Source organism: Papio anubis, chromosome 12 (genome assembly GCF_008728515.1).
Source record: "Papio anubis isolate 15944 chromosome 12, Panubis1.0, whole genome shotgun sequence".
Classification (NCBI taxonomy): Eukaryota; Metazoa; Chordata; class Mammalia; order Primates; family Cercopithecidae; genus Papio; species Papio anubis.
This window is the reverse complement of record NC_044987.1, coordinates 40,320,704-40,347,773: the sequence shown is the minus strand read 5'-3', so window position 1 is coordinate 40,347,773 and position 27,070 is coordinate 40,320,704. Positions and strand designations below refer to the sequence as shown.

The following is a 27,070-nucleotide window of genomic DNA, read 5'->3' as shown; positions in this document are numbered from 1 at the left end:
TACACATATATACATATACACATGTATAATTAAAAACCTACATAAATGCTATAAATAAATAAAATAGCTTACTAAAAGGCTACTATAATCAGGCACTGTGATAAGCACTTTATAGATATTATATCCTACAAGTCTCAACAACTTTGATCCTTTCTTTACTCCTTATACGAAAATTAATTCAAGATGGATTAGAGACTTAAATGTTAGACATAAAACCATAAAAACCCTAGAAGAAAACCTAGGTAATACCATTCAGGACATAGGCATGGGCAAGGACTTCATGTCTAAAACACCAAAAGCAACGGCAACAAAAGCCAGAATTGACAAATGGGATCTAATTAAACTAAAGAGCTTCTGCACAGTAAAAGAAACTACCTTCAGAGTGAACAGGAAACCTACAGAATGGGAGAAAATTTTTGCAATCTGCTCATCTGACAAAGGGCTAATATCCAGAACCTACAAAGAACTCAAATGAATTTATGAGAAAAAAACAAACAACCCCACCAAAAAGTGGGCAAAGGATGTGAACACACATTTCTCAAAAGAAGACATGCATACAGCCAACAGACACATGAAAAAATGCTCGTCATCACTGGCCATCAGAGAAATGCAAATCAAAACCACAATGAGATACCATCTCACACCAGTTAGAATGGCAATCATTAAAAAGTCAGGAAACAACAGGTGCTGGAGAGGATGTGGAGAAATAGGAACACTTTTACACTGTTGGTGGAATTGTAAACTGGTTCAACCATTGTGGAAAACAGTATGGCGATTCCTCAAGGATCTAGAACTAGAAATACCATATGACCCAGCCATCCCATTACTGGGTGTATACCCAAAGGATTATAAATCATGCTGCTATAAAGACACATGCACACGTATGTTTATTGCAGCACTATTCACAATAGCAAAGACTTGGAATCAACCCAAATGTCCATCAGTGACAGACTGGATTAAGAAAATGTGGCACATATACACCATGGAATACTATGCAGCCATAAAAAAAGGATGAGTTCGTGTCCTTTGTAGGGACATGGATGAAGCTGGAAACCATCATTCTCAGCAAACTATTGCAAGAACAGAAAACCAAACACCACATGTTCTCACTAATAGGTGGGAATTGATCAGTGAGATTACTTGGACTCTGGAACGGGAACATCACACACCGAGGCCTATTATGGGGAGGGGGGAGGGGGGACGGATGGCATTGGGAGTTATACCTGATGTAAATGACAAGTTGATGGGTGCTGAAAAGTTGATGGGTGCAGCATACCAACATGGCACAAGTATACATATGTAACAAACCTGCATGTTGTGCACATGTACCCTAGAACTTAAAGTATAATAATAAAAAAAAAGAGGTAGGAATTTATGATTATCACCACCTAACAGATAAGAAGCTAAGAGTCGCAGAAGAGAATGAAATTGCCCAAGCTGCGTATCTAACAAGTGATGGAGGTAGGATTCCTTTCCAGGCAGTCTAATTTCAGTGCCTGTGAGCTTAACCACTGGCTCTACTGCCCTTCTCTCGGTGTGAATGCATTTTAGAAAACTGACCCAGTCCAGGGAGTTCAGGATTGCCTGAGCCAGACCATGCTGGACCTTCTAATCTACATTAAACACATTTGACCTTCATCCCAACACTGATGGGAAGCCATGAAATGATTTTAAACAGGGAACAATAGAATTATATTTAAGATTTGAAAAGATCAACTCTTGTGGTAGCTTGGAAAATGGATTAGAAAGGCAAGAGGAAGGGAAGCCAACTAGGAGGTTACTACAAAGTCCAGGTGAGAGACGATGGTAGTTCAGGCTATGGATGTGATGATGGAGACCAACATAAATAAATGGATGAATTTGAGAAGAAGCAGAGATAGGACCCTGTGGTATTTTGGAAATGGAAAGAGAGGAGGAGGAAGAAAAATGCTTCCTTTGTTTCTGGCTTGTGGCTGAATATTGGTAGTGCCTTTTACTGGGAGTAGTGGCAGTGGCTGAGGACCAAGCTTGGGAGAGGAGAGCTAATACTCCCTGGGAAAGGTTGCATTTGCAATCTTCTTGAAGTTTACAAGTAGGGATGTCAAACAGACAGTTGAGTATCAGTGTAAAGTACAGAGGTGAGGTCCTGGCTGGAGATAAACATGGGGGTCACTGGTGCATGGCTGATTGGTGGCACTGTGGGGATGAGCACTATCAGCTGGGGAGAAAGCACAAGGCATGGAAGGAAGAAGCCAGCATTATACTTTGAGGATTTCTGATAAAAAAAAAAATGGCAGATACAAGAGAGTGAACTGGAAAAGTGGACTGAAAAAGAGTGGTCAAAGCATATGGTGTGATGCCACATGAGTCAAGGAGGGAGGGAGCTGACAATAGTATCAAATGCTGCTGAGATAACACAATTTTTAAAAATGTCATTTGGATTTAATGGATGAGGGGCAGCTCTCTGGAGTTTTTTTCCTATGTCCTGTTCCTCTATCACATTAGATAAGTATCAAGTTAGAAAGCAGCAAACTACATTAATTTAACTTTGAGTACAAATAGTTTTGTCAAAATACTATTCAGTATTATATTTTCACCCCGTATTGAGAGAAAATGTAAGAAACTGTTTTAAAAAGAATGTTTTTGCATCTTTTGGAAACCATTCTTGAAAACATTGAAGACATAATTCATTACATTACTGAATAATTTATATATAATAATTTTCTTGAAAATACTCTCTCAGAATCTAGTACTAGTAAAAAGTTCCTTTCTCTTAAGGAACTAGTAACTTTCCCTTTACTGGACAATGAAACAGTATAAGCTAATTATATTCACCTAATATATATTAACTCTATATTTAACAATATAACCTAAATATAATCAGGAAATTCAAAGCTTCAGTTGATATGAAAGGGCTCTAACTAATTATGTAGCATATGGGTTTAATTTGTAAAGTGGCTCATCAGAAAGAGTCCTTATTATGAACATTTATTAAGTTCCTAGTTCTGTTCAAAACACTCTGTATACATTGCCTCATTTAGTTATTATATCCCCGTAGGATAGATATCAACATTTCAGTTTTACTGATAGAGAACGGAGACATTGAGAATTTAAGTAACTTGCCTCAAGTCCCATAGCAAATGAATTTTAATTCAGTTATGTTTGATTCCAAAGCTCTGGCCCTCTCTACTATAGCATGTGATCTCTGTGTTTTAACTATGTTTTATCTTTTTTTTTTTTTTTGGAAGGAGCCCTATACCCAGATGGAACATCTGGAAGGAACAAAAATGATGACATGGTTCCTCCTGGGAAAAACTACACCTACGTCTGGCCGGTGAGAGAAGAATATGCACCTGCTCCAGCCGATGCCAACTGCCTGACCTGGGTGTACCATTCGCACATCGACGCCCCTAAGGACATCTGCTCTGGGCTAATTGGTCCCCTGCTGGTCTGCAAGGAAGGTAAAGAACTTTGTTTCCAGGTAACTAGGGAGTTGAAGTGTGAATAAGATTCAGGTCTTATTTTGCCTACCTCCTTTGCTCCACACAGAATATGCCTCTTCTTCCAAATTTCTTTAGAAATTCTAACATGGAAGATTAATCTGACACCATAGCAGGGGGCAGTAATTCAGATTTTTTGTCTAAGCATCATCACTGCATTCTTAGACTTTATAGTTATTTTTTTAAATGATATTTCATAACACAATATAGAAAAGTGAGAAATTTAGTCAAATGACCAGGGATGCCTTTTGCTTCATTATTTCACCTAAATAATCATTTGCTATTTTATACCTTATTATTCGACTTAGCATGTCCATACTTTGTCAATAAAATGAACTCCCTTTAGAGATAGCCAGGCTTCCAAGTATGCGATTATGAAGATTTCTGTTTTATGACTTTTCTATGGCTCTGTCATTTCCATTAAAGTCTTTTGCTGATTTTATATTGTGGGTTATCCTTGTAGGTATAGGTCTTCACCAAACTTCACACTTACCTGACACTATTGGAAGGAAGCAAAGCTCATCTTGATTTAGTTCTTTCTCCCTACTCTTTTGAATGTGCCTGATAGGTATCCTGAATAGATATTCAGGGACACGGAATGATGTGGATCGAGAGTTTGTTATAATGTTTACTCTTGTGGATGAGAATCAAAGCTGGTACCTCGATGAAAATATCAAACATTTCTGCACGGACCCTGATTCAGTTAACAAGAAAGATGCTGTTTTCCAGAGGAGTAACAAAATGCATGGTGAGTACTTCCCATGTTCCCATATACCAGGCCTTTTATACTATAAGGTACCACAAGGGATACAAAATACACAGAAATGTTGATCTGAGTTTGGCAAGATTTATAACTCAGTGATGACTATGGTTAGACAGTGATACAATACATGACACATGTTTGAACCTGAAACAATCTGAGGGGGACAAAGCAGTGGATACATGCTAAATTGGGCATGCAGTGTGGACAAAGCCACAGAGCTTTGGAAAAATGGAAGGATCAATGTTATATTGTAATTGGAAAAGAATCGGTGGCTGAGATTAGCCCAGAGCATGGGTGGGCTTAGACTGACTGGAAGGAGAAAGGAGAATGAAATCATCATCCTATAATAACCTTCTGTTTTGCAACATTTTGCTTTATCCAGTAACCATTTTCTGAGTCACTGCTAAATTTTAAGAACTGAGTTATACATGGGGTTTACATAAGCACTTATGAATTCATTACATTTTCCAGGCATTCTTTACATCAACAAAATTTATTGAGCATGTACTATACATCAGACTCTGTATTTGTTCAAAATAGTGAACTTCTATAGTTACTTCATTAGTTGACACAGGGCACTTACTCATGCCTGTTTTGCAAAGCAGTAGCTTAATGTAGCATTTTAGGATTTTCTTAGGGAGTTCTAGTGAACATAAAGGAAATAGTCAACCTACATATCCCATCTTATTTACTGACATATCTTCTCCTTCTATTGCTTGTCTCTCTCTCAGAATTGTTCTAACCAAGTTATCCTCAATATAGTCATAAAATCATAAGAGAAATAGAAGGAGCTGACGATCATCTGACATCTCCATTTTACAGAAGAGAAACTGAGGTCAAGAGACTATCAATGACTTGTTTAAGGTCAAAGTGACAATTAGTGCCTGACAGTTTCCTGAGAGAAGTCCCATAGCAAATAAATATAAATTTGGCCATGTTTTATTCCAAAGCACATCAAGGCATGATTGTCAGTATGTTGACTATTTCCATTGTATTGCACGCCTTCTCTTTTACTTCTAGTGGTATTTTGGCAACCTTGTGTGTAGTGATTCTTGGAAAATATTTTAGGAGGAAAGGAAGTAAGGGAGAGAAAGAAAGGGGAAGGCAGGGAGGCAGAGAAAACAATGAAGGATGGAGTCAATGAAGATGTAAATTCAAATCATTGCTGTGACCAGTTGTAATTCATAACCTTTACAAAATGGGAGTGATGATCTCAAATATTACAGAAAACTACTAATTGTGATTATTTAAGACTCACCTGCCCAAATAATTCCTGTTACTCTGTATTTATTCTTTTGAAGTGAAAATGTCCAACAAAATGAAATGAATTACATAAGCAAACACAGATTACATGTATCATAAAAAGAAGCCTGTCCAGGCACAATGGCTCATGCCTATAATCCCAGCACTTTGAGAAGCACGTATGGGAGGATTGCTTGAGGCCAGAAGTTCAAAACCAGCCTGGACAACATAGGGAGATCCGTTCTCTACAAAAAATTCATAGTGGCACATGCCTGTGGTCCCAGCTACTTGTGATGCTGAGGTCAGAGGATTGCATTAGCCCGGGAGTTTGAGGCTGCAGTGAACTAAGTGCCACTGCACCCCAGCCTGGGTGACAGAGCAAGATCCTGTCTCAAAAAACAAAAACACAAAACCCTAGTCTGTATGCTGAAGTAGATGTGTGTTTGCAAACAATCCTTCAAGACTGGAAAAGGGCCAGGTATGGTGGCTCATGCCTGTAATCCCAGCACTTTGGGAGGCCGAGGTGGATGGATCACGTGAGGCCAGGAGTTTGAGACCAGCCTAGCCAACATGGCAAAACCTCTCTCTACTGAAAATACAAAAATTAGCTGGGCGTGGTGGTGGACACCTGTAATCTCAGCTACTGGGGAGGCAGAGGCAGGAGAATCTTTTGAACCCAGGAGGCAGAGATTGTAGTGAGCCGAGGTTGTGCCACTGTACCTCAGCCTGGGTGTGACATAGTGAGACTCCATCTCAAAAGAAAAAAAAAGAGAGAGAGAGACTGGAAAAGGAGACCTAATCATGTAAAGAAAAAAATTTTATTACAAAAAATCTAGCCTATGGAAGATAATTAATATGTACAAGATTTATTGATCAATTTATTTACATTTACTAAAATAATTTAGAATTAATTTCAGCAACAATTGCCTTTTATCTCAGTTTGAACTTAAGAAGGGATGTTGTGACTTTTTAAAGCCCTGAATCCAGTTCTTTTCTGAACTTGGTCAAGTCCCAGCTGCCATTTAGATGGTTTTAAAGTTTTTGGTCCTGGACTTACGCCATAAACTTAATAAGATTCTGCCCCAGCAACATGTAGTAAAAACTGTTTTTCTCTTGGCTTTTTAAAGTAAACAAACAAAACAGTTCTCATAAATCCCTTTTAATCAGTTCCTTTTCTTTCCATCTCACTACATGCTTTTGACACTTCAGTAAGTAGATACTATGTGCCAGTTTTTCTGCTAGGTCCTGATAACTGTTAAGATGAACAAAACAGGGTTTCTAGTTCCAAGGAGCACAAAATCTGGTGGAGACAGCAGATATGCCAGTGAAGGATTAGGACAGAAGGTGACTGAGCCTCCTGTAAATATGAGCAGCACTCTGTTTTCTCCTGACCTCATTATTGCGTTCTCACAGCAGCTCCAAGGCTGTTTTCAGTGTGTGCTGATCTTCGCTTTCATTGAGTGTTTTTTCTGGAAAAAGGCCAATACAAACATTTCTTTTTTCTTTTGTACAATATATATTTCTAAGAGCCAGGTTTTTCTTCACCAAAACCTTACAACCAATGGTCTGCACTGGTTTTCCAGCCATACTCAAGTACGTATTACCAACATTTCTGGTCCTGGTCGCCTCTGCAGGGGAGTCTTTTCCACTAGTGTGTTTCTATTTCCAGCCCTCAATGGATACCTCTTCGGAAACTTCCCTGAGCCTGATATGTGTGTTGGTGAATCTGTGTCCTGGCACCTATTTGGAATGGGGAATGAGATAGACATCCATTCCATCTATTTCTATGGTAACACCTTCATCAGCAGAGGGCATCGGACTGATGTCATCAACCTGTTCCCAGCTACCTTCCTTACAACAGAAATGATAGCCGAGAATCCTGGGAAGTGGATGATAACCTGCCAGGTCAGCGACCACCTACAAGGTAAAAAGGACAAAGACCAGTCGATATGTTTAGAATGGTACAATAAAACCACACAGTCACCAGTGCTCATCCAATGCCTACTGTTAGATAGAGTCTTGCATGTATTATATTTAATTAGGTAATAAATATACAGGAAAATATAATGCTCATCTCTGATATTCTATCAACAGGTATTTATTGACCACTTCTGTATGAAAAAGGTGGAGAAGTGATTAAAAATTGATGAGACCTTCAAGGAACCTATAATCTAGTAGTTAGACATAGTTAGACATTCACAAAATGAATAAAATTTAAGGCAGAATGAGACAAATGCTCTTTGGGGGTTGTAGTTACTACTCTGGAGCAATCACAGGGGCTTCCTGAGGAGCCGGCTCCTAATATGAGCCTTGAAATATGAGTAGGAACTGAATAGATAAAGAAGGAAAGACTTTCCAGATAGAGGAAGCAAAACAAACTGGGAAAAACACATGTTCTCTTTGAGCAACTGTAAGTAGAGTAATACAGTTTTAGCACTGGAAAGGACTTTCTGGATAATAAGGACCAATCGCCCCTTCAATTATTTAATTTCCTTTTGAACATCTCTTGTGAGTAGTTATAGCAGCTCACCTCATCTCTGGACTGCTCTATTGGAATGTTCTTCCTCAAATTGAGACAAAATCCATTGACCTGTAGCTTCCTTCATGGCCTATCACAGGTGCATGATAAACATTTGTTGGCTTAAGTGCCTGTTGAATGACCTGGTCCTGGTTTCTTGGCACACCATACACTATGTCCTTTCTGAGCTGGACCATAATGTTCCTTACAGAGAAGTGATGACAGAAGAGCCTGGGGAGGCTCATCAGGCCCCTTAGCAAAGCTAAAGAGGTGGGGCTGTGTGATCCTTAGCTCTTTAGGCACACCAGTGACATAATCAGTGCAGTTATTTAGGAAGATAAATGTATGCATGCAAGAAGGACTTGATAGAGGAATTCTGGTCACTGGATGCTAGTTAAGAAGCATTTGACAGCATTAGAGTTCTAACATCAAAAGGGTCTGCCCTCAGATGGTGAAATCAAGACGGAAAAAAATATGTTAATGGAATAGACATAGAAGAAACAATGTCTGATTAAATTTGGACACTAACTTCACCTAGTCACTAATAGGTGCAAAGATCCAGCTGCTCAGGGCTGCTTTGATAACACATTCTTGTTCCTGTCCACCTTCGGCAGTGAATCATAGCATTAGTCAACTGCAGTATCCCAATTACATTCAACTGAAAAATTAATCAGTTAATATGTACTAGATGCTCTTCTGGAAAAACAAAGATTAACAAGACAAGGTTTGTATTCTCAAAGAGTCTCATGCTGTTAAATCTTGGGAGAAACTGTAGATTTAAAATCAAGGTATTAGCAGCCATTTGAGACTAGTAAGACTGCTAAATTAGCCCAATAGTTGTGGACATAAGCTGGTATTTATACTTTCACTGAAATACAATATTTCTAAATTGTCCGTGCATTCAGAAAAAAGTTATTCTAAAAAATTAGAAAATATATATAATTGGAGGTTTTTTAACAAATAGAGACAGAGTCTTGCTATGTTGCCCAGGCTGGTCTCGAACTCCTGGGCCCAAGCAATCCTCCTACCTTAGCCTTTCAAAGTGCTGGGATTATAGGCATGAGCCACTGGATCTGGCCCCTATACATTGATTTTAAAATCAGTAGTCCCATAATAGATATATTTTACATTCACATTTTGGTGAATATCTTCCCTATTTTCTATTTCTTAATATGCAAATATGTATGTATTTTATAAAATGAAATCAGTCTATTGATGCCTCACTGTAGCTAACTTTTCTCATTTACAAATATATCAGAAACACATTTTCATGTCGATGAATATAGAGCTTGGGTCATCATTGTTAATACTTTCAGTGTCCATTATAAGGAGATTACAACTTACTTAATCAACACTCCATTGCTTAACGCTTATGTTTCCCACCAATTTTTTTGCTATTATAAACAGTACTGATGACTATTATTTATAGATGTTTGCACTTTCGTCTGAACATTTCCTTAGAAAAACTCCTAGATTTAGAATTCCTGGGTCAAAGAGTTTGATTTTTTTTTTTAAAAGCTATGGACATACATTGCCACATTCTCTTTTGGAAATTGTTATTCTTCTACCTGAAGTGTACGAGTATGGCTCTTTCCCCAGTCATCTACCAACCTGAGAATTATTAGTGTTTCTAATCTTTACTAATCTAATCAATGAACATACTATCATTTGAATACTGTTAAGGTTTGAGTACTATTTGAGTACTATTAAGGTTGAACTTTTTTTTTTCCATTTGTTTGTTGGCCAATGTTACTCCTTTTGTGAATAAACATTTCTGTTCCTTGCTCATTTTCTACTGGAGATTTACTTGTTTTCATCTTCATTTGTAAAAGTGATTTACATATTAATCTTTTGTCATATGTGTCACAAATATCCCTCCTGTTGCCATTTATCCTTTTTAAAAAAACTTGCTTTATGGTCTAATTTTCTGTACAAAAGTCTAAATGTTCAATAGTCAAATCTATCAGTGTTTTCCTCTATGATTCCTTTTGTGAGCATTTTTGCCTCAGCTCGTGGTTTTCCTCTGTTCTGCAGCTGGTATGCTGGGGCAATACAATGTTGCTAACTGCAAAAGTGATATTTTCTACCCGGAGATGAAGGGTCAACAGAGGCGCTACTTTATAGCAGCTGAAAAAATTCTTTGGGATTATGCTCCTCAAGGCTATAACAAATTCAGTGGTCTTCCTCTAAATGCCTCTGGCAGGTAAGCACTCTTTGCTGGTGTTTCTAAGCCTCTGGTCAGAGAAGCACGTGTTAGGCTTTCTTTGTGATCTCATTTGTATTCCAATCGCTGCTCTGATGAGCTCGTACTGCATGGATGGCATAGTGCTGCAAAAGCACTGCTGAGAACTGGTAGAGTACTTCTTGTTTTGTGACTTGCTGGCTAAATCAAAACACTAGATCATTCATTCATTGATCAGAATTTCTTGAGTAGGTACTATGTGCAAACTCCAGTGCAAAGTGCTGTTAGAAATCCTTTGACTCCTGATTTGAATGAATCATGTTCTCTCTGCGCTCCCATAGAATATACTATTTAAAAAATTGAATCTAGCAATTTATTAGATGGATCTGGACTCCTGTGACTTGTTACTATATAACCATATGCAAAAATGTCTGTGAAGATATTAGAAAATGTACAGTATGATATTAAGAATCCTTTTTTATATTTAAGGGAATGTTTTAAAAATTCTCTTTGTGATCAATAAAACATCATTTGCTTCCTTGTACATTTTATTCATTCATTCATTTATTCATCCTTACATTCACTAATTATTCCACCAAACTGATGCACTTGAAACCTGCCTAAAGAATTTGTGTGAACCATATGTGAAAGACTCTGATATCAACATTCTCTATTGACTAGTATTTCTCCATAAACAGAATAATGAGAATTAGCATTCAAAATTGTCTTAGGGGCCTCGTAGAATTCTGAAGAGCCTTCTGAAATATGAAAGATTAAACTATATTCAATCAATATTTAATGTGATATATGAAAGCACAACGTGCAAGATGACATGAGGGATACAAGGATATCTAAAGCAATAAAAAGCAGAGGGAGAAGTTGGGTTCACAGGAGTAGAGAAGTAACTGCAAGTTACAAAGAAGAATGAGGTGAGTTGTCCTGGTAGTGAGTTATCTGGGTGTTCAGAGAGAGCTAAGCTAGTCATAGAGGAAGTGAGACTTAAGCAAGATCTTGAGGAGTGATAGAATTTATCTAACTGAATAGGGAAGAAGGGAAATTTAGATGCAGGGGTTGATGCAAAACACCTATGGCATGGGGGGAATGAACAGATGAGACTGCAGTAAAAATTTGCATAGAAGAATGGGCATTTGCATAGAGAAATAGAGAATTGGGGTAAACGGGATATCAATTGCAGAGGTCCTTTAATCTTTTTGAATATTATTTGATTGGCAATTGGAAGCAATTGAAGATTTTGGAGCAGGTAAATGACAATTAAAATTACCATTTTAGAGATTAATATTGTATTAAGTGAAAAAGTAAGTGCCGTCTTGGCCATTAAAAGTAATTTTTAATCATGGTCTTGGCCATTATGACCACTTGGCTTACTTTTGCACTAATTTAATAGTTGTGTGTGTATATGCTGAGAAGAAAAGTAAATGAGCCAGTATCAGACAGAGGATACAGTTCAGAGGTTCATATAACGGGCCACACCCAGTGTGATTAGGGCATGAACTGGGGTCATGGTAGTGGGAAGAAAGGAAAAGAAAAGATGCACAAGGAGAGTAGAAAAGGAAGAGTGCCAGAAAATTTTACAAAGTAAGGATGAATGAGTTAAGGGAATGAAGGAGAAAAAGAAAATCTACATGGCTGCAGGAGTGATGGTACCATTAACAGAAATAAGGTAGTATAAAGACAGTATTAGTCAGAATTTATATTATCATATTCATGACTTGGAAATGTGGCGTTTCATGTATATGGTTTATATGGTAGCTTTCCATTAATTACACTATTTGATTGACTAGACACTCCATTTCTTAATAATGCCAGATGTCAAAGAGCTTACTAGATGCAGAGACTATTCATATTAATATCAGCAAGAGAGAGAGGGATGCTTATTCTGCAGAGAAACCGGTTAGTTCTTTATTACTCTGTAGAACACCGTTCTCGGACTCTAATATTGGTAAACAAGGAGTTTACTTGTGCCTGCTTCAGTTGCTGGACCTCTGGGGAAGAAAGTACAATGGCTAAGAGAGAAATGAGCTTGAGTATCATCCAGACTCTGAAGACTTTTAGGGCTGGTTGACTATTCCTGGGAACACTGTCGAAGCCTTTGCTGTCTTTTCTGGGGAGAAGGGTGGGTGAGTGGACTAAAAGTGATAGAATAAAGCTCCATAATTAAAGCATTTGGTGGATATGTTGAGAAGTGTCCTCAATCGGGTTCCTATGTCTTTTCAGTGACTCTGATCTCTACTTCACACAAGGGGACAACAGAATAGGAGGAAAATACTGGAAGGTTCGGTATACTGAATATGTTGATGCAACTTTTACTAAAAGGAAGAGACTGTCTGCTGCAGAAGCCCATCTTGGAATTCTTGGTACAGTAAAACCATCCCCCATGCATTGAACCCAGGGAGATGTTTTAGCGGGGCATATACATCTGCACAGAGTGACTCTTCTGCTCTACTTCTTTCTGTCTCTTTTCATTCTCTTCTCTCTCTTCTTCTTGATGTTTTTCAGGCCCAGTCATCAAGGCAGAGGTGGGTGATACCCTGTTAGTGACCTTTGCCAACAAAGCTGACAAGGTCTATAGCATTTTGCCCCATGGCGTGATCTATGACAAGGCATCTGATGCAGCCCCAAACCTAGATGGTAAGTCTCACTCTAACCTTAGGGAGTAAACAGGAAGGGTGAGCAAAGCACTTAGAAATAAACAGACCTGCTTCAAATCCTGGTGCCTTCCCTTACCTGTCCTGAGGGCTTGGGCAATCACTTAAACTTTCTGAACCTGATTCTCTCCTGTCAAATGCAGATAACAATACTCACCTCACAGGGCTTTGGAAACGGAGGGAGAGAATTTAGGACAAGGTCTGGCCCATGGCCGGTTCTTAGGAAATGTTCATTTCTTTCTTTTTTTTCTCAATAATATAGTAAATTGCAAAAGTGAGCTACTTTCACAATCACTTCTTTTTCTCTAAGATGGAGAGCTTTTCAGTTGCAGGTTGCATAGGATTTTGCAGATAAAGGCTGAAGGGAAAACCTGATTTCTAATGGTTTGTTGACATCAACATCTTACACATGGTCTTTGCTCTGTATCAAATCAACAAATATGTTTATAAAAAACAGTAATATGTGCTTATCATCTGATATGGCCTCTCCCCATCACAGAGTACGTGGCACAGGTTCTCTAAATGTAAGAAAGGTAGCTGTTGCCCATTGGCTGTGAGAACTCTAATCCATTCATGATACTGCTCTTGGGAAACTTCTAGTTCCTTGGTACTCATCCCTGTCACTGCAGCAGACACCCTGGCTTCCTGGGATACTCTTAACACTCGAGTGTGATGCCAGTTGAGAATAGGTTTTGTGGTGATGGTGAGGGGACAGAGGAGAAAGGAATGGAAGAGAATTCCCTCTCCCTGGACCCATCCTCACCCTCTCTTGCTGTGGTAACAATTCCTATACCTGTCCTCTCCTCCTTGGTCAAAATACTCAAAATGGCTGGGTGCAGTGGGTCACGCTTGTAAGCCCAGCAATTTGGAAGGCTGAGGCAAGAGGATCTCTGGAGCCTGGGAATTCAAGATTACAGTTATAATCATGCCAGTGTACTCCAGCCTGGATGACAGAGCAAGACCCTGTCTCTTAAAAAAATAAAAGAAAAAAAAATGCTCAGAATGACTGTGTGTTTGTGTGTGCAGAAAGAACACTAGAACAGACAAAATACTTGTGAACTCAGCAAACATATTGGGCACCTTTTTGCAGAGCACTGGATAAAATGCAGAGTGAGCCTCTGGCCTTGTCTAGTAGGAAAGATTCAATGTGTTTTTTGGCAGTATGGTGTAAGGGTTAAGTTCACAGTCTTTGGAATCAGACAAAAACTGAATTTGAATCCCAGATTTGCTATTTATCAGCTTTGTAACCTTGGGCATTCACTAAACTCCTCTATCTTGTAGTTATTTGGATGATTTCCGAGTTCAGTCTCCTATATTTCAAACTCTTTAAAGACAGGTTTCTTGCTTAATTCTTTTGGGTATCTTCTGCAAGACCAAGTATAATATATTCTACATAGAAAGCATTCCAGTGATATTTTATGAATTTTCACTTAATTGTTAAATGGGCCATTATCAGTCTTTTAATATTTGTTAAGGCTGGCATTTGAGTAAGAAACTGTATGGGATTTATTAAGAAGATAATCCTTTGATTTAAACGTTCATCTCATAAGCCAGTAGATTGTGGCAGTGGCCTCCTCTGGTAGGATACACAAGAGAAAACCACTCTCCTGGTACAAAATTCTTCATCATCAGAGGGAGACACCCGGGGCTGGAAGACCCAGTCTGACCAATATAATATTCTTGCCTGTTGCTTTGAATAATTGTTTTGTTTATATCCTCAGGATTTGTGAAACCAGGGGCACATGTTAAACCAGGTGAAACCTTCACATACAAGTGGACAGTGCCTGAGAGCGTAAGCCCAACTGCTGGTGATCCTCCCTGTCTGACCTATCTTTACTTCTCAGCAGTTGATCCAATTAAGGACACCAGCTCTGGCCTGGTAGGGCCTTTGCTAGTCTGTAAAAAGGGCGTCCTCAATGCTGATGGGACACAGGTAGGCCATTGAGTGTCACCAGTTCTTCTCAGGGCTGTATGTGGGAGAGATCCGCAACAGAGCTAGAGATGAGACAGGAATAGTCAGTTACAAAAAGCGATTTATCTTTCTTCCTCTTGAAGTAGACTTCTACATAATGGAGATTTTATTTTATTATGTGGTGAAAATTTAACATCTAAATTTGTAGTTACAAATGCTCACTCGGGAACCTGGAATCTCTGCTTGTTGTGGTTAGGATTTGGCAGACCTCTTTTTCTGTGTGCTGCTTTTATTACAGAATCTTTAGAGATCCACATGGAACACTAATGGGAATTATCTTCTTGAACAAGGTTTCTCAAACTTAGCCACCATCAGAAATACTTGGGGACCATTTAAACATCTATTATTCAGATACTACAGACTAATTAAATCAGAATCTCCAGATGATTCCAATGGGCAGCCAAGGTTGAGAAGGAACAAGAAAGCATTTAGATAACTTCTTGCAAGTCCCAACTTAGAGATTTGAATGGATCAACTGATTAGTGTAGTGAAGCAGAGCCTTTCAAGCTATGTCTACATGATATTAAACATATTGATGAAAAGAGAAAAATACAGTCATTTAACCATCTATTTTATCCATCAGAAATAGCAAGGACATTTATTTAAATAGTATATTTTATAAGTTTTGGCATTGTGTGACTCCACTTCTGGACTCAAAAGAATTTCCAGATTTAAAACACACAAAATATCTCGATCCTATTTGGATTTTCCTTTTTCTACATGAAGGAACAACCCCAGAAATGTCTATTGCATGTGTTATAAGACTCAATGTTTATGCTGTGCCTCAACAAGCACACAAGGCAAAGCAGAATGATTATCCATATTTTAAAGCTGAAGAGGCTCAGAGACATTGAGTGGAATTCCAGGAAATACACCTAGTAAGTAGTGAAAGTTGGCAGTAAAACACAGGACCTTGAACATCCAACTTTGTCCTTTTTCCAATGCATCCTCTTGCTTCCTCACAGCTAAATGCCTAAGCCAAGGAGATTAAGTGCCAGAAAATGTTTGAAAGGTAGTTCTGATTTTGCCCCTGCTGTATCCATTTAATAGTACCTTTGAGGTTTGCTGGAAGCACCTCATAGTCTGTGGGAGTTGTTGCCTAAGCCAAATACTATTCATGGTTAGTCCACTTACACAAAATTCATGAAAAAAAAAAAGTAACCTGAAACATCCTATACCCATAACTTGACTGAGAGAGAAAATCATTTGGCCAGATGGAAAGGTTTGTTCAATTCAAGAGTTATTACTTATGAAATACCTATGTGCCAGTCCCTCTATAAGCAAAATGGTCAGTCCTCTTCTAGGCATGTGGAGAGATGAAAATGGAAAGAAGTGTTTGCATCTCTTTGCAGTAAATTGTCATAAATTCTCACAGTGGTGAATGGTCAGGTGACAGAATGTCATTTACTAAGACCCCTGGTCCTCCACAATAACCATTCAGTCAAACTCCCTACTCGCACGCTGTTTCTTTCTTTGAATCCACCTCTCTATATATCTCACACTTAAAAAAAAAAAAACTGACTTATGAAAAAGTAGAAAAAATTTGCAAAGAATCCTCATATACCCTTCACCCAGATTCATTAACATTTGATCTCATTTGCTTTATTATCTCTCTTTGTTTTTATGGGTTTTTTTCCTGAACTGTTTGAGAATAGGTTGCAGACATAATGTCTTTCAGTGTGTGTTTCCTAAAAGCAAGGACTCTTTCTGACATAAACAAAGTAAAATTATCTAAGTCAGAAAATTGACCTTGACATTGTCAAATCTACATACATTTTAAAATGTTGCTGATTGTCTCATTGATGTTCTTTATAGCAAAAGAAAAACATGTTTTTCCCGGTCCCGGGTCTGATCTAGGATCAGGCATTGCATTGAGCTGTCTCCTCTTTCCCCCATGATTAATTTCTTTAAATTTTTTTTATTTTTAATTTTTGTGGGTACATAGAATGTGTATATATTTATGGAGTACATGAGATGTTTTGCTATAGGCATGCAATGCATAATAACCACATCATGGAGAATGGGGTATTCATCCCCTCAAGCATTTATCCTTTGTGTTACAAACAATCCATTTATATTCTTTTTTTTTTTTTTTTTTTTTTTTTTTTTTTTTTTTTTTTTTTTGAAGGCGGAGTCTCGGCTCCTCGCCCAGGCTGGAGTGCAGTGGCGGATCTCCAGCTCACTGCAAGCTCCGCCTCCGGGTTTCAGCCATTCTCCTGCCTCAGCCTCCTGAGTAGCTGGGACCACAATCCCATACCTCGCCGGCGGATTTTTTGTATTTTAGTGGAGACAGGGTTTCACCATGTGTTAGCCAGGGTCTCAATCTCCTGACCTTGTGATCCGCCCGTCTCGGCCTCCCAAAGTGCTGGGATTACAGGCTTGAGCCACCGCGCCCGGCCCATTTATATTCTTTTAGTTATTTTCAAATGTACAATTAAGGTGACTATAGTCACCCATCCCATGATTAATTTTATCACAGGGCACCAGGCATGATTTTTCTAAAGTGCAAATGAGATCAAGTCACTTTCCTGTTCTGCACCTCTAGTGGTTTCCTATCACACCCAGAATAAAAACCAACACTCTTTAGACATGCCCCAGCCTCTTGTTCCCACAAGTGGGCACCACGCTTCCTCATGCCCACTTATGCTCCACCCACATTCTGTTCCTCTCACAGGTCAAGCTTGCCTTTGACTTCGGGCCTCTATACTAGGCTCCTTATGCCTGGAATGTCTTCCCCTGACCTTTGCATGGCTAACTCTTCTTGTCACTCCTCAGGGAAGCCTTCTCTGATCACCAGGTTAAGTCAATCTCTTTTATATCACCTGATTTTGCTATCACTTACCACCATAAGACAGTTTCCTTCTTTATTTATTTGCTTATGTGTATAGTATGCTTCCTCCTACAAGAAGATAAGTGCAATGGAGCAAGGACTTTGCCTATCTTATCTTCCTTTCCTAGAACAATGCACGGCACATTGTTGACATTCAACAAATATTTCTGCTTGAATAAATGAAATACAGTGTAAGTACTCTTATCCCCAAGGTTAAGAAGTTTAGTTAGCAGAAGATGCCATCTTACACACATCTTAAACATTGTGTGGCCTGCAAACAAACACTGAAAATTCCGGTACGACCTCATTTGCAAAACTCATTTCCCTTATCCACATTTCAATACTCAGAGTTGTGTGATGGGTTATGGTTTAGACCTCTCACCTTTCTTCCCTGCTGCTGTGGGAGCCTACTATATACTCACTTATATGCTTTTCACAAAATAGCTGTGTGCTGCAGACACCAGTCACTACTCAGATGTTCCATATATATATGGAGAAAGAGACACAGAGAGAGATATTTATTATGAGAAATTGGCTCATATGATTATGGAGACTTATAAGTCTCAGCACCTGCAGGCTGAGTCAACAAGCAGGAGACCCAGAAGAGCCAATGGGGTGACTCCAGTTAGAAAGCTGACAGGCTCGAGAACCAGGAAGAGCCAACATTTTAGTTTAAGCATGAAGGCAAAAAGAAGACAATGTCCTAGTTCAAGGGCAGTTGGGCAGGAGAAATTCTCTTTTACTTAGAGGAAGGTGAGCCTTTTGGTTCTTTCTATTCAGGCCTTCAACCAATTGGATGAGGTACACTCACGTCAGGAAGTACAATCAGTTTTATTCAGTCTACTGATTCAAGTGTTAATCTCATCCAAAAACATCCTTCCAGAAACACCCAGGATAATGTGTGAGCAAAAATCCGGGCACACTGTAGCCCAGTTAAGTTATACATATATTCACCATCATGCAGGGTTCTGCCACCTTCCTTCTAATGTTTTCTTGGGCTAATTTCCCACCCTCATTAAATCCAGTTACTCTCCAAATACCTGTCAAGCAATGAGGTTCTTCAATGCAACTCCTTTCAATTGTTCATTCTTGTACTGCGGACAATTGTAGTCACACCTAATAATAACAGCACTGAGTACTTAATATTTGTCAGTTGTTGTGTTGAGTGCTTTAGCTAAGTCATCTCATTTAATCTTCACAAAAAACGTGATGTGGGAACTACTATTGCCCTCATGTTGCAAGTGAGGGAATTAGGGCTTAGAGAGGATAAATTGCTTGCTCCAGGCTTCACAATGGGTGAACAGAAGAATAGCATTAGAACCTAGGTTTTTCTGTTCACATAGCCCATGACCTTTTAAAATACATTTTGATCTTTTATGTTCTTCAAATTTTTAACATTTTATTCCGAAAACTTTCAAGTCTTAATTGTTTTCTTCTGTAGCTTATGCTCTTATACCACTGCCTTCTAAAGCATCATGTAATTAAGGAAATAACTATATATAAGGGATAGTAGGAGCAAGGAGTACTCACATCGTTGATGAGGAGTTAGGAAAGCATCACAGAAGTGGGCAGCTAAGCAGAACCATGAGGTTGCTTAGTGGTTTGCAAGAGAAAAGAGTGGCAGACTATCAAAGCTGAGGGAATACGTGCATGAAGGGCAGAGGGATGCAGAACACAGCAAGTGCAGAGGGCAACAAGGAGCTTGGCCTTCCTTCAAAGTGCCAGGAGGAAAGAGTCAAGAGATGAGGCTGAACAGGTAGGCAGGAACCAGAATACCATGAGGTGAGACTGCATTGTCCAACATAAGGAGAGAGATGTGGTCAGATGACATTGTTGAGGGTCCCTCCAGAGCATGCAGCAGGATGAAGGTGGCTTGGGTGGGGAGCGTGTTAGAGATAAGAAGGCATTGAGGGATGGAAAGGATGGTCACCTCCATTCTTCACAGAACTAGAAACAACAACTTTAAAATTCATATGGAACCAAAAAAGAGCCCATATAACCAAGGCAATCCTAAGCAAAAGGAACAAAGCTGGAAGCATCACAGTACCCGATTTCAAACTATACAACAAGGTTACAGTAACCAAAACAGCATTGTACTGATACAAAGTCAGACACATAGAGCAATTGGACAAAATAGAGAACTCAGAAATAATACAGCACATCGACAACCATCTGATCTTTGACAAACCTGACAAAAACAAAAAAATGGGGAAAGGATTCCCTATTGAATAAGTGGTGCTGGGAGAACTGAGTAGCCATATGCAGAAAATTGAAACTGGACCCCTTCCTTACACCTCATACAAAAATTAACTCAAGATGGATTAAAGACTTAAATGTAAAACCCAATACTATAAAAACCCTAGAAGAAAATCTAGGCAATACCATTCAGGACATAGGCATAGGCAAAGATTTCATGATGAAAAGGTCAAAAGCAATTGCAACAAAAGCAAAGCATGACAAATGGGTTCTAATTAAACTAAAGAGCTTCTGCACAGCAAAAGAAACGATCATCAGAGTGAACAGATAACCTATAGAATGGGAGAACATTTTTGCAATCTATCCATCTGATGAAGGTCTAACATCCAGAATCTACAAGGAACTTAAACAAATTTAAAGGAAAAAAAAAAAACCATTAAAAAGTGGGCAAAAGACATGACCAGATACTTCTCAAAAGAAGACATCTATGTGGCCAATAAAACTATGAAAAGAAGCTCAATGTAACTAATCATTAGAGAAATGTAAATCAAAACCACGATGAGATACCATCTCATGCCATTCAGAATGGCAATTATTAAAAAGTCAAGAAATGGCAGATGCTGGCAAGGCTGTGGAGAAACAGGAACACTTTTACACTGTTGGTGGAAATGTAAATTAGTTCAACCATTGTGTAAGACAGTGTGGTGATTCCTCAAAGACCTACAACCAGAAACACCATTTGACCCAGCAGTCCCATTACTGGAGATATACCCAAAGGAATATAAATCATTCTGTTACAAAGATACATGCACGCACATGTTCATTGCAGCACTATTCACAATAGCAATGACATGGAATCAACTGAAAAGCCCATGTCTTTTGATAGACTGGATAAAAAATTGTGGTACAGGTACACCATGGAATACTATGCAGCCATAAAAAGAAATGAGATCTTGTCCCTTGCAGGGACATGGATAGCGCCTGAAGCCATTATCCTTGGCAAACTTATGCAGGAACAGAAAACCAAACAATGCATGTTCTCACTTATAAGTGGGAGCTGAACAATGAGAACACATGGACCTAGGGCGGGGAACAACACACACTGGGGCTTGTGGGGGTAGGGTTGGAGGGAGGGAGAGCATCAAGATAAATAGCTAATGTATGCTGTGCTTAATACCTAGGCGATAGGTTGACAGGTGCAGCAAACCACCATGGCACATGGTTACCTATGTAACAAATCTGCACGGACTGCACCTGTATCCCAAAATTTTAAATTAAATTAAAAAGAAAAGAAAACCTAGTCATCTCTCTTGGTGAGCTCTAAAGGAAAGCATACTGCAGCAATCTGTGATGCTGTGTGGTCAGATAGGCTCAAATAGACTGTTTAGGAATACACACAGTGGGAAGTCATATCCACTGTCCCCTCACTGCCCACTCAAGTTAACATAATTTAGCTAAGTCTCATCAGTTACATGAATTCATTATTTCACTCAGAAATGTATACTGAGTGCCTGCTTTTCCAGGCATTTTTCTTGGTGATGCAGGTACAGAGAGGAATCTGAGGTGTTCCTACCCTCAGGAAACTCACATTGCAGTAGGAAAAAGTTAAAAAAAAAGACTTCGTAAATAAAATACAGTTTCAGGTGAAGATAAGTGCTATGAAGAATAAAATAGGGTAAAGTGAGTGAGTTTCTGGGCAAAAGATGGTGATTAGTTTAGAAGGGTGGTTAGGGAAGACCACTCTGAGAAAGTGACATGCAGAAAGGTGAATTGAGGAAGGGAGTTCCTCAATTCATGATCCACAACACATGGAAAGACCCTGAGGCAGGAATGAGGTTGGTGTGTTCATGGAAGGGCAAAAGGCCAGGGTGCCTGGAGCAAGCTAGGAGGTGAGTACAGGGAGATGCAGTCAGAGAGAGAGGCTGGGCCAGGGCTTGGAGGTCAGGGTAAGGAGAAAAAGTCAGTGAGGACCAGCCTGGCAACAAAGGCCAAAAGAGTAGAAAGTCTTCTGAGCAGGGGCCAATTTCCTTGGAGGATGGATGTAACCAGAAAGACACATTTTCTGGATGGGGAATAAATTCATCAGAGCAACATTCAGTATCCTGATTTTAAAATGACCTGGGAACTCTATAGCTGATGTTGATCTACCCTAACTTATTAATACTTTGTGTGAACTTTGAAAGGAAAGCAATTCTGTGAATTCCTCCAAGCTGCACTTTTTATGTATTCATTTCTTTCTTCTCTGTAGAAAGGAATAGACAAGGAGTTTTACCTACTGTTCACAGTCTTTGATGAGAATCTGAGCAGATATTTTGATGAAAACATTCAGAAGTTTATCTGGCATCCCTTCAGCATTGACAAAGAAGATAAAGAATTTGTGAAATCCAACCGAATGCATGGTATGACAAATGACTTTCCCTCCTGTAAATGAAAGGCTGACTTGCATTCGAAGTGAAAATGATTGGTGTGTTTTAATTATCTTAATTTTGGTTTCTTGGGTATTGTTCTTGGTCACGAGTAAGTTATTTCATGCCTTCAGCTTCAGATGGTATAGTGAAACCTCCCTATCTCTCAGAGATGTGAAATTTAATACTTCTAGAACACTTTATCAGCCTTAGATGAAGGAACACAAAATTTAAACTAGCGGCCCTGCGGGTGGCTAACGCCTGTAATCCCAGCACTTTGGGAGGCCAAGGTGGGCAGATCATGAGGTCCGGGGACTTAGCCTGGCCAATATGGTGAAACCTCATCTGTACTAAAAATACAAAAATTAGCAGGGCGTGGTGGCACGCACCTGTAGTCCCAGCTACTCAAGAGACTGAGGAAGGAGAATCGCTTGAACCCGGAGGCAGAGGTTGTAGTGAGCCAAGATCGTGCCACTGCACCCAGTCTGGGTGACAGAGTGAGACTCTGTCTCAAAAATAAATAAATAAATAAATAAATAAATAAATAAATAAAATGAAATTTAAACTAGCCAAGTTCACAGTACATCATAAATGTAGAAAATTACTGACAAACTACTCTCCCTTGGGTTCACAATAACATCAAGTTGGAAAACCAAAGTGATAATAGGAGATAATCATTACATAGCAAAGTGTCTATAATTAAGTAGTATGAATGACTAAATTAAGTAGTATGAGTGACTGGTGAGTGTTAATTTGTGAAATACTATCTGTTCCTATCCCAGATCTTCATTTGAGAGGAATTACTTAATTCTCCCTCTGTCTCTTTTTATCAAGTGTTACAATAGCAAACCACCTGCTAATTGCTCGTGAGTAACACAGGATGCTCATTACTCTTAGGCATATTACCTAAGGTAGCAGAGTAATGAGAGTCCCAACTCAATACCTTGCAAGAATGTGCAGTCAATAAAAGTGCCTGAAGCAAGTAACCTAAGACAACAGGTCCTAACCTGCTTGTTTTAGGACTCAGCATAAAATCCATTTATTGCCTTTTAAAGCATTATGGAAGAATAACAAAATAGCCCTTAACCTCCTTTCCTTGCATGGAAGTAAAAAATAGTCCAAGGTTACAAGTGCCCCACGGCAACCAGGTCACAGACCCTAGGGTCCCAGATGCTCATTTCCAACAGAGTTCCCTCTTGTGCCAATGGAAAGCACGGAGTAGTGCATTTTCAGTGTCATCTTCTACAAAAGGTTTTGCTGTAACTGAACAGGAATATTGTTTCCAAACTTCTTAGTAGACAATAAAAAGGGGAAATTAAGGTAGAAATAAGGAAATATAGCAGTTTCTTGGTGGAGAGGCTAAATTGGAAAAGAAATTTATCATAAGAGAGGTCTTCATCTAAAAAAATAGTAAACAACTGAATGAACTACGTCAAATCCAGCCCCACCCTATTTTGGCAATGTGAAACTACTTTCATATTTAGAAATACAGTATGTAGTCCAGGCACAGTGGCTCATGCCTGTAATCCCAGCACGTTGGGAGGTCAAGGTGGGAGGATCACTTGCATCCAGGAGTTCAAGACCAGCCTGGGCAACATAGCGAGACCCCATCTCTACAGAAAATACAAAATTAACCAGGTATGGTGGTGTGCACCTGTAGTCCCAGCTGCTACTCAGGAGGCTGAGGTAGGAGGTAGGAGGATCTCTTGAGCCTGGGAGGTTGAGGCTGAAGTAAGTATAATGGCTCCACTGCACTCCAGCTTGGGCAACAGGGTAAGACTCTCTCTCTCTTTCAAAAAATAAATAAAATAAATAAATAAATACAGGATATATCATTGTTAAAACAAAGTTCAAGGAAAATAATGCATCTTAATTCAAATGTCACATTGATTATAAATTAAGTTCTAGCTTCAGTCCTGCTTGCAGGGAGTGGAAGGAAGAGAGCAACAAAGCCAAAAAGAAAGGGCCTGACATGGTACACAATACTTTGTGTTGTGTTTATTATATAGCCTGTATTCAAAACATGTTTGTTGAAAGAAAGAATGGATGAGTGAATGTTGTAGAAAAAGAGGCTTTAAACAAGCATTCCAAGGCAAGAGAAGATTCTCTACCAACCAGTCAAGGACTGAATTTATTAGCACCTTGATTTATACTCAGATCTCATTAACATTTGATGGACAAGATTTAGATCATTTGTTTAGATCATTTATTTGCAAAGACATTATCAAAGTATTTTTTTTTTTTTTCAGAAAATGTGGTGTTCTTCTCAGAAGTGCCAGAACTTCTTGGAATTTCTACTAATAATCCCAGATCTGAGTACAATTACCAAGCACCACTGGTTCTGCAGGCACAGAAATATTAGGATAGTACAAAAGTAATTGCGGTTTTTGCAATTACTTTCAATGGCAAAAACTGCAATCACTTTTGCACCAACCTAATAAAAACTAATTTTATTTGATAATGGGATTATAACAGAAGGTCATTCATGTGCATGATAATAGTTCTGTCCTACTATAGGCTTAGTAGAGAGTAGGAGGCGGGTAGAAATATTTATTTCTCCAAGAGACATCAAGCATGAGACGCAATTATGTTCATTCACCAGTCAGACATTGCTGTTATATCATGGCATTCATCCCTATAGCGTGAGAATGTGGTTTCTAAATTCTTCTCAAGGCACTACTTCAGATAGCCACTATCAATGGATAAGTACCCCCTAAAAAAAGCCCTCTCCACTGAACACACATGCACATATACTGTCAATTGATTAAAAAATCTTTCAAATAATGCTGAATCCATGTAATCAGTAAAAGCATGTCTGATAACTTCTAGAATCAAATGCAAAGCCCACTGGCAAATGAGGGTCTTGTAGAATTCAATGAATTAATGACTGAGGAAGAGACATTTAACAAGGGAGATCATAGGAAAATAACCTCAAAAGAAAAAGGTTTTCATATCAAGAGCCTTAGAGAAGAGTATGGGGAAATTATTTCGTAAACAATCTGATTTATCCCTTAGTCATTCTTTGAACTAGTGTTCTTGCATATGTGTTGTTAAAGACAACATTTTAATAATTTCCGTATATTTTCATTATTCATTGTTAATTTTGGTCTCCATTTTAAATGGATTCACCATGTGGCTTTTCCCTGGTACTGTTTATTCTCTGAAAACAAGGATCTTTTGTAAACAGTTGACATATTTGAAGCTCCCCTGCCCGATACACACTGATAATTTTTCACTATCTTTCTTCTTCCATTTAGCTGTTAATGGCTATATGTACGGCAACCAGCCAGGCCTAAACATGTGTAAAAAGGATAGAGTTTCCTGGCATCTGATTGGATTGGGCACTGACACCGACATGCATGGAATTGTTTTTCAAGGGAACACCATCCACCTACGAGGGACTCACCGAGACTCCCTGGCCCTGTTTCCCCACATGGCCACAACAGCATTCATGCAGCCAGACCATGCAGGTAAACTTGCTGGGTCCATCTCAGGTGACCAGATTTCTACCTTCAGGCTCATCCACTTACAGTCCTCCCGCAGAAGAAATTGACAGACTTTGTGCACTTCAAGTGGTGAAGAAATAGATATAGTCTCGATTAGAATCAGAGAATCCTGAATTATTAGTCCAAACACATAGTACAAGGGACAGAGGGGAAATATCTAAAATAGCATCCACAAAACAGAAGTAGAAGCCCTCTAAAGTCTTTGGTGCATAAATCCTAGGAGAATGTTTTTGATTCACAGTCCATAAAAATTCAGCCCTGATAAAGTGGACATGTTTTGCTCTCATTGAGCATGAACATAATTTCAGTTGCTTCTCTGAAGCATCTACCAGTTATGGACATCCCAGTGGATGCTTCCAGATTATAGATGTAGGCATAATTGCAGCCTGGTCTCTCTTCCATAGGTACTGATAACTGCCTTTTGATTGGGGGGCTTCTCTGTTTTCATTCCGTTGGGCACCCTTGGTTTCCCCACAGGGCAATCTGCATTGGATCTGGAATTTATGGAGACCCCTGTATAATGCCAGTACCTGGAACTTCTTCTCTTAGAGATTCCAAGTTGATAAGATAATTGGGGCATTTTCATAAAAGATCTAGAGCAACACATGGTAGCATATGCTAATCACTGCATGAAAAGTGAGGAGAACAAGCCCTACAGACATTGAACATGTTTTTCTAATCCCATTTTTTCATCAGTCTTAGCAAGAAACCAATATGCTACCTAAGATGAGTACTTGCTGTTTACTAATGGATGTTCTACTTCTTTGCTTTCCACTGGAACTGCAGTTTAGATGTCTCCATGTCATCAGTTAAGAACTTAAGGCTTGGGCTTCAAAATCTTTGCCTAAGGACTGCCTGAGACTAGGAGCTCCATAGTCCTTTCTATGTGAATTTTTCCTAGTGTCCAATCTCTGTACATTAGTATAGTTGATCAGTTATGAATTACTCAAATCAAGGGATGCCTTGGACACAACTTTTTTTTTAATACACTCTTCAAAACCAAAGAGAGGAGGGGATTGTGAAATAGCCAAATTATTTTAATCCATAGAAATAGGCACTCAAAGTTAGAGCCACCCAGAATAATTTTAGAGATGGAGCTACTTATTCTAGTGCTTTGATTATTACTCCATATGTCCTATAGGTTTCTAAAGAGCTTCACAACGTTTTCCAGTTTATGTTTGGTGATAAGCATAAATCTATGACTGCTTAAAAGCTTAGCCATTTCACCAAATTCCTGTCCCTTACCTATAAGTCAAGAAAGAGGGTGCTCAAAACTGGGTAGAGTAGACTATAGGCTGCAACTCAAACATT

The 27,070-nt window shown here is 39.0% G+C and overlaps 1 protein-coding gene across 2 annotated transcripts in view; it reads left to right on the top strand.

Moving 5' to 3' along the window:
• HEPHL1 (hephaestin like 1) overlaps positions 1-27,070 on the top strand; it is a 78,524-nt gene that overhangs the window by 33,581 nt on the left and 17,873 nt on the right. Inside the window, exons 3-11 of one of the 2 annotated variants that reach the window (XM_003910553.5) lie at positions 3,228-3,440; positions 4,048-4,227; positions 7,154-7,408; positions 10,037-10,205; positions 12,420-12,559; positions 12,702-12,833; positions 14,572-14,783; positions 22,097-22,247; positions 25,511-25,723. In XM_003910553.5, coding sequence (XP_003910602.4) covers positions 3,228-3,440; positions 4,048-4,227; positions 7,154-7,408; positions 10,037-10,205; positions 12,420-12,559; positions 12,702-12,833; positions 14,572-14,783; positions 22,097-22,247; positions 25,511-25,723 — 1,665 coding nt within the window. Of the gene's footprint in view, positions 1-3,227; positions 3,441-4,047; positions 4,228-6,634; positions 7,409-10,036; positions 10,206-12,419; positions 12,560-12,701; positions 12,834-14,571; positions 14,784-22,096; positions 22,248-25,510; positions 25,724-27,070 lie in introns of those variants that run through there. The other variant, XM_031653028.1, reaches the window with a different exon arrangement.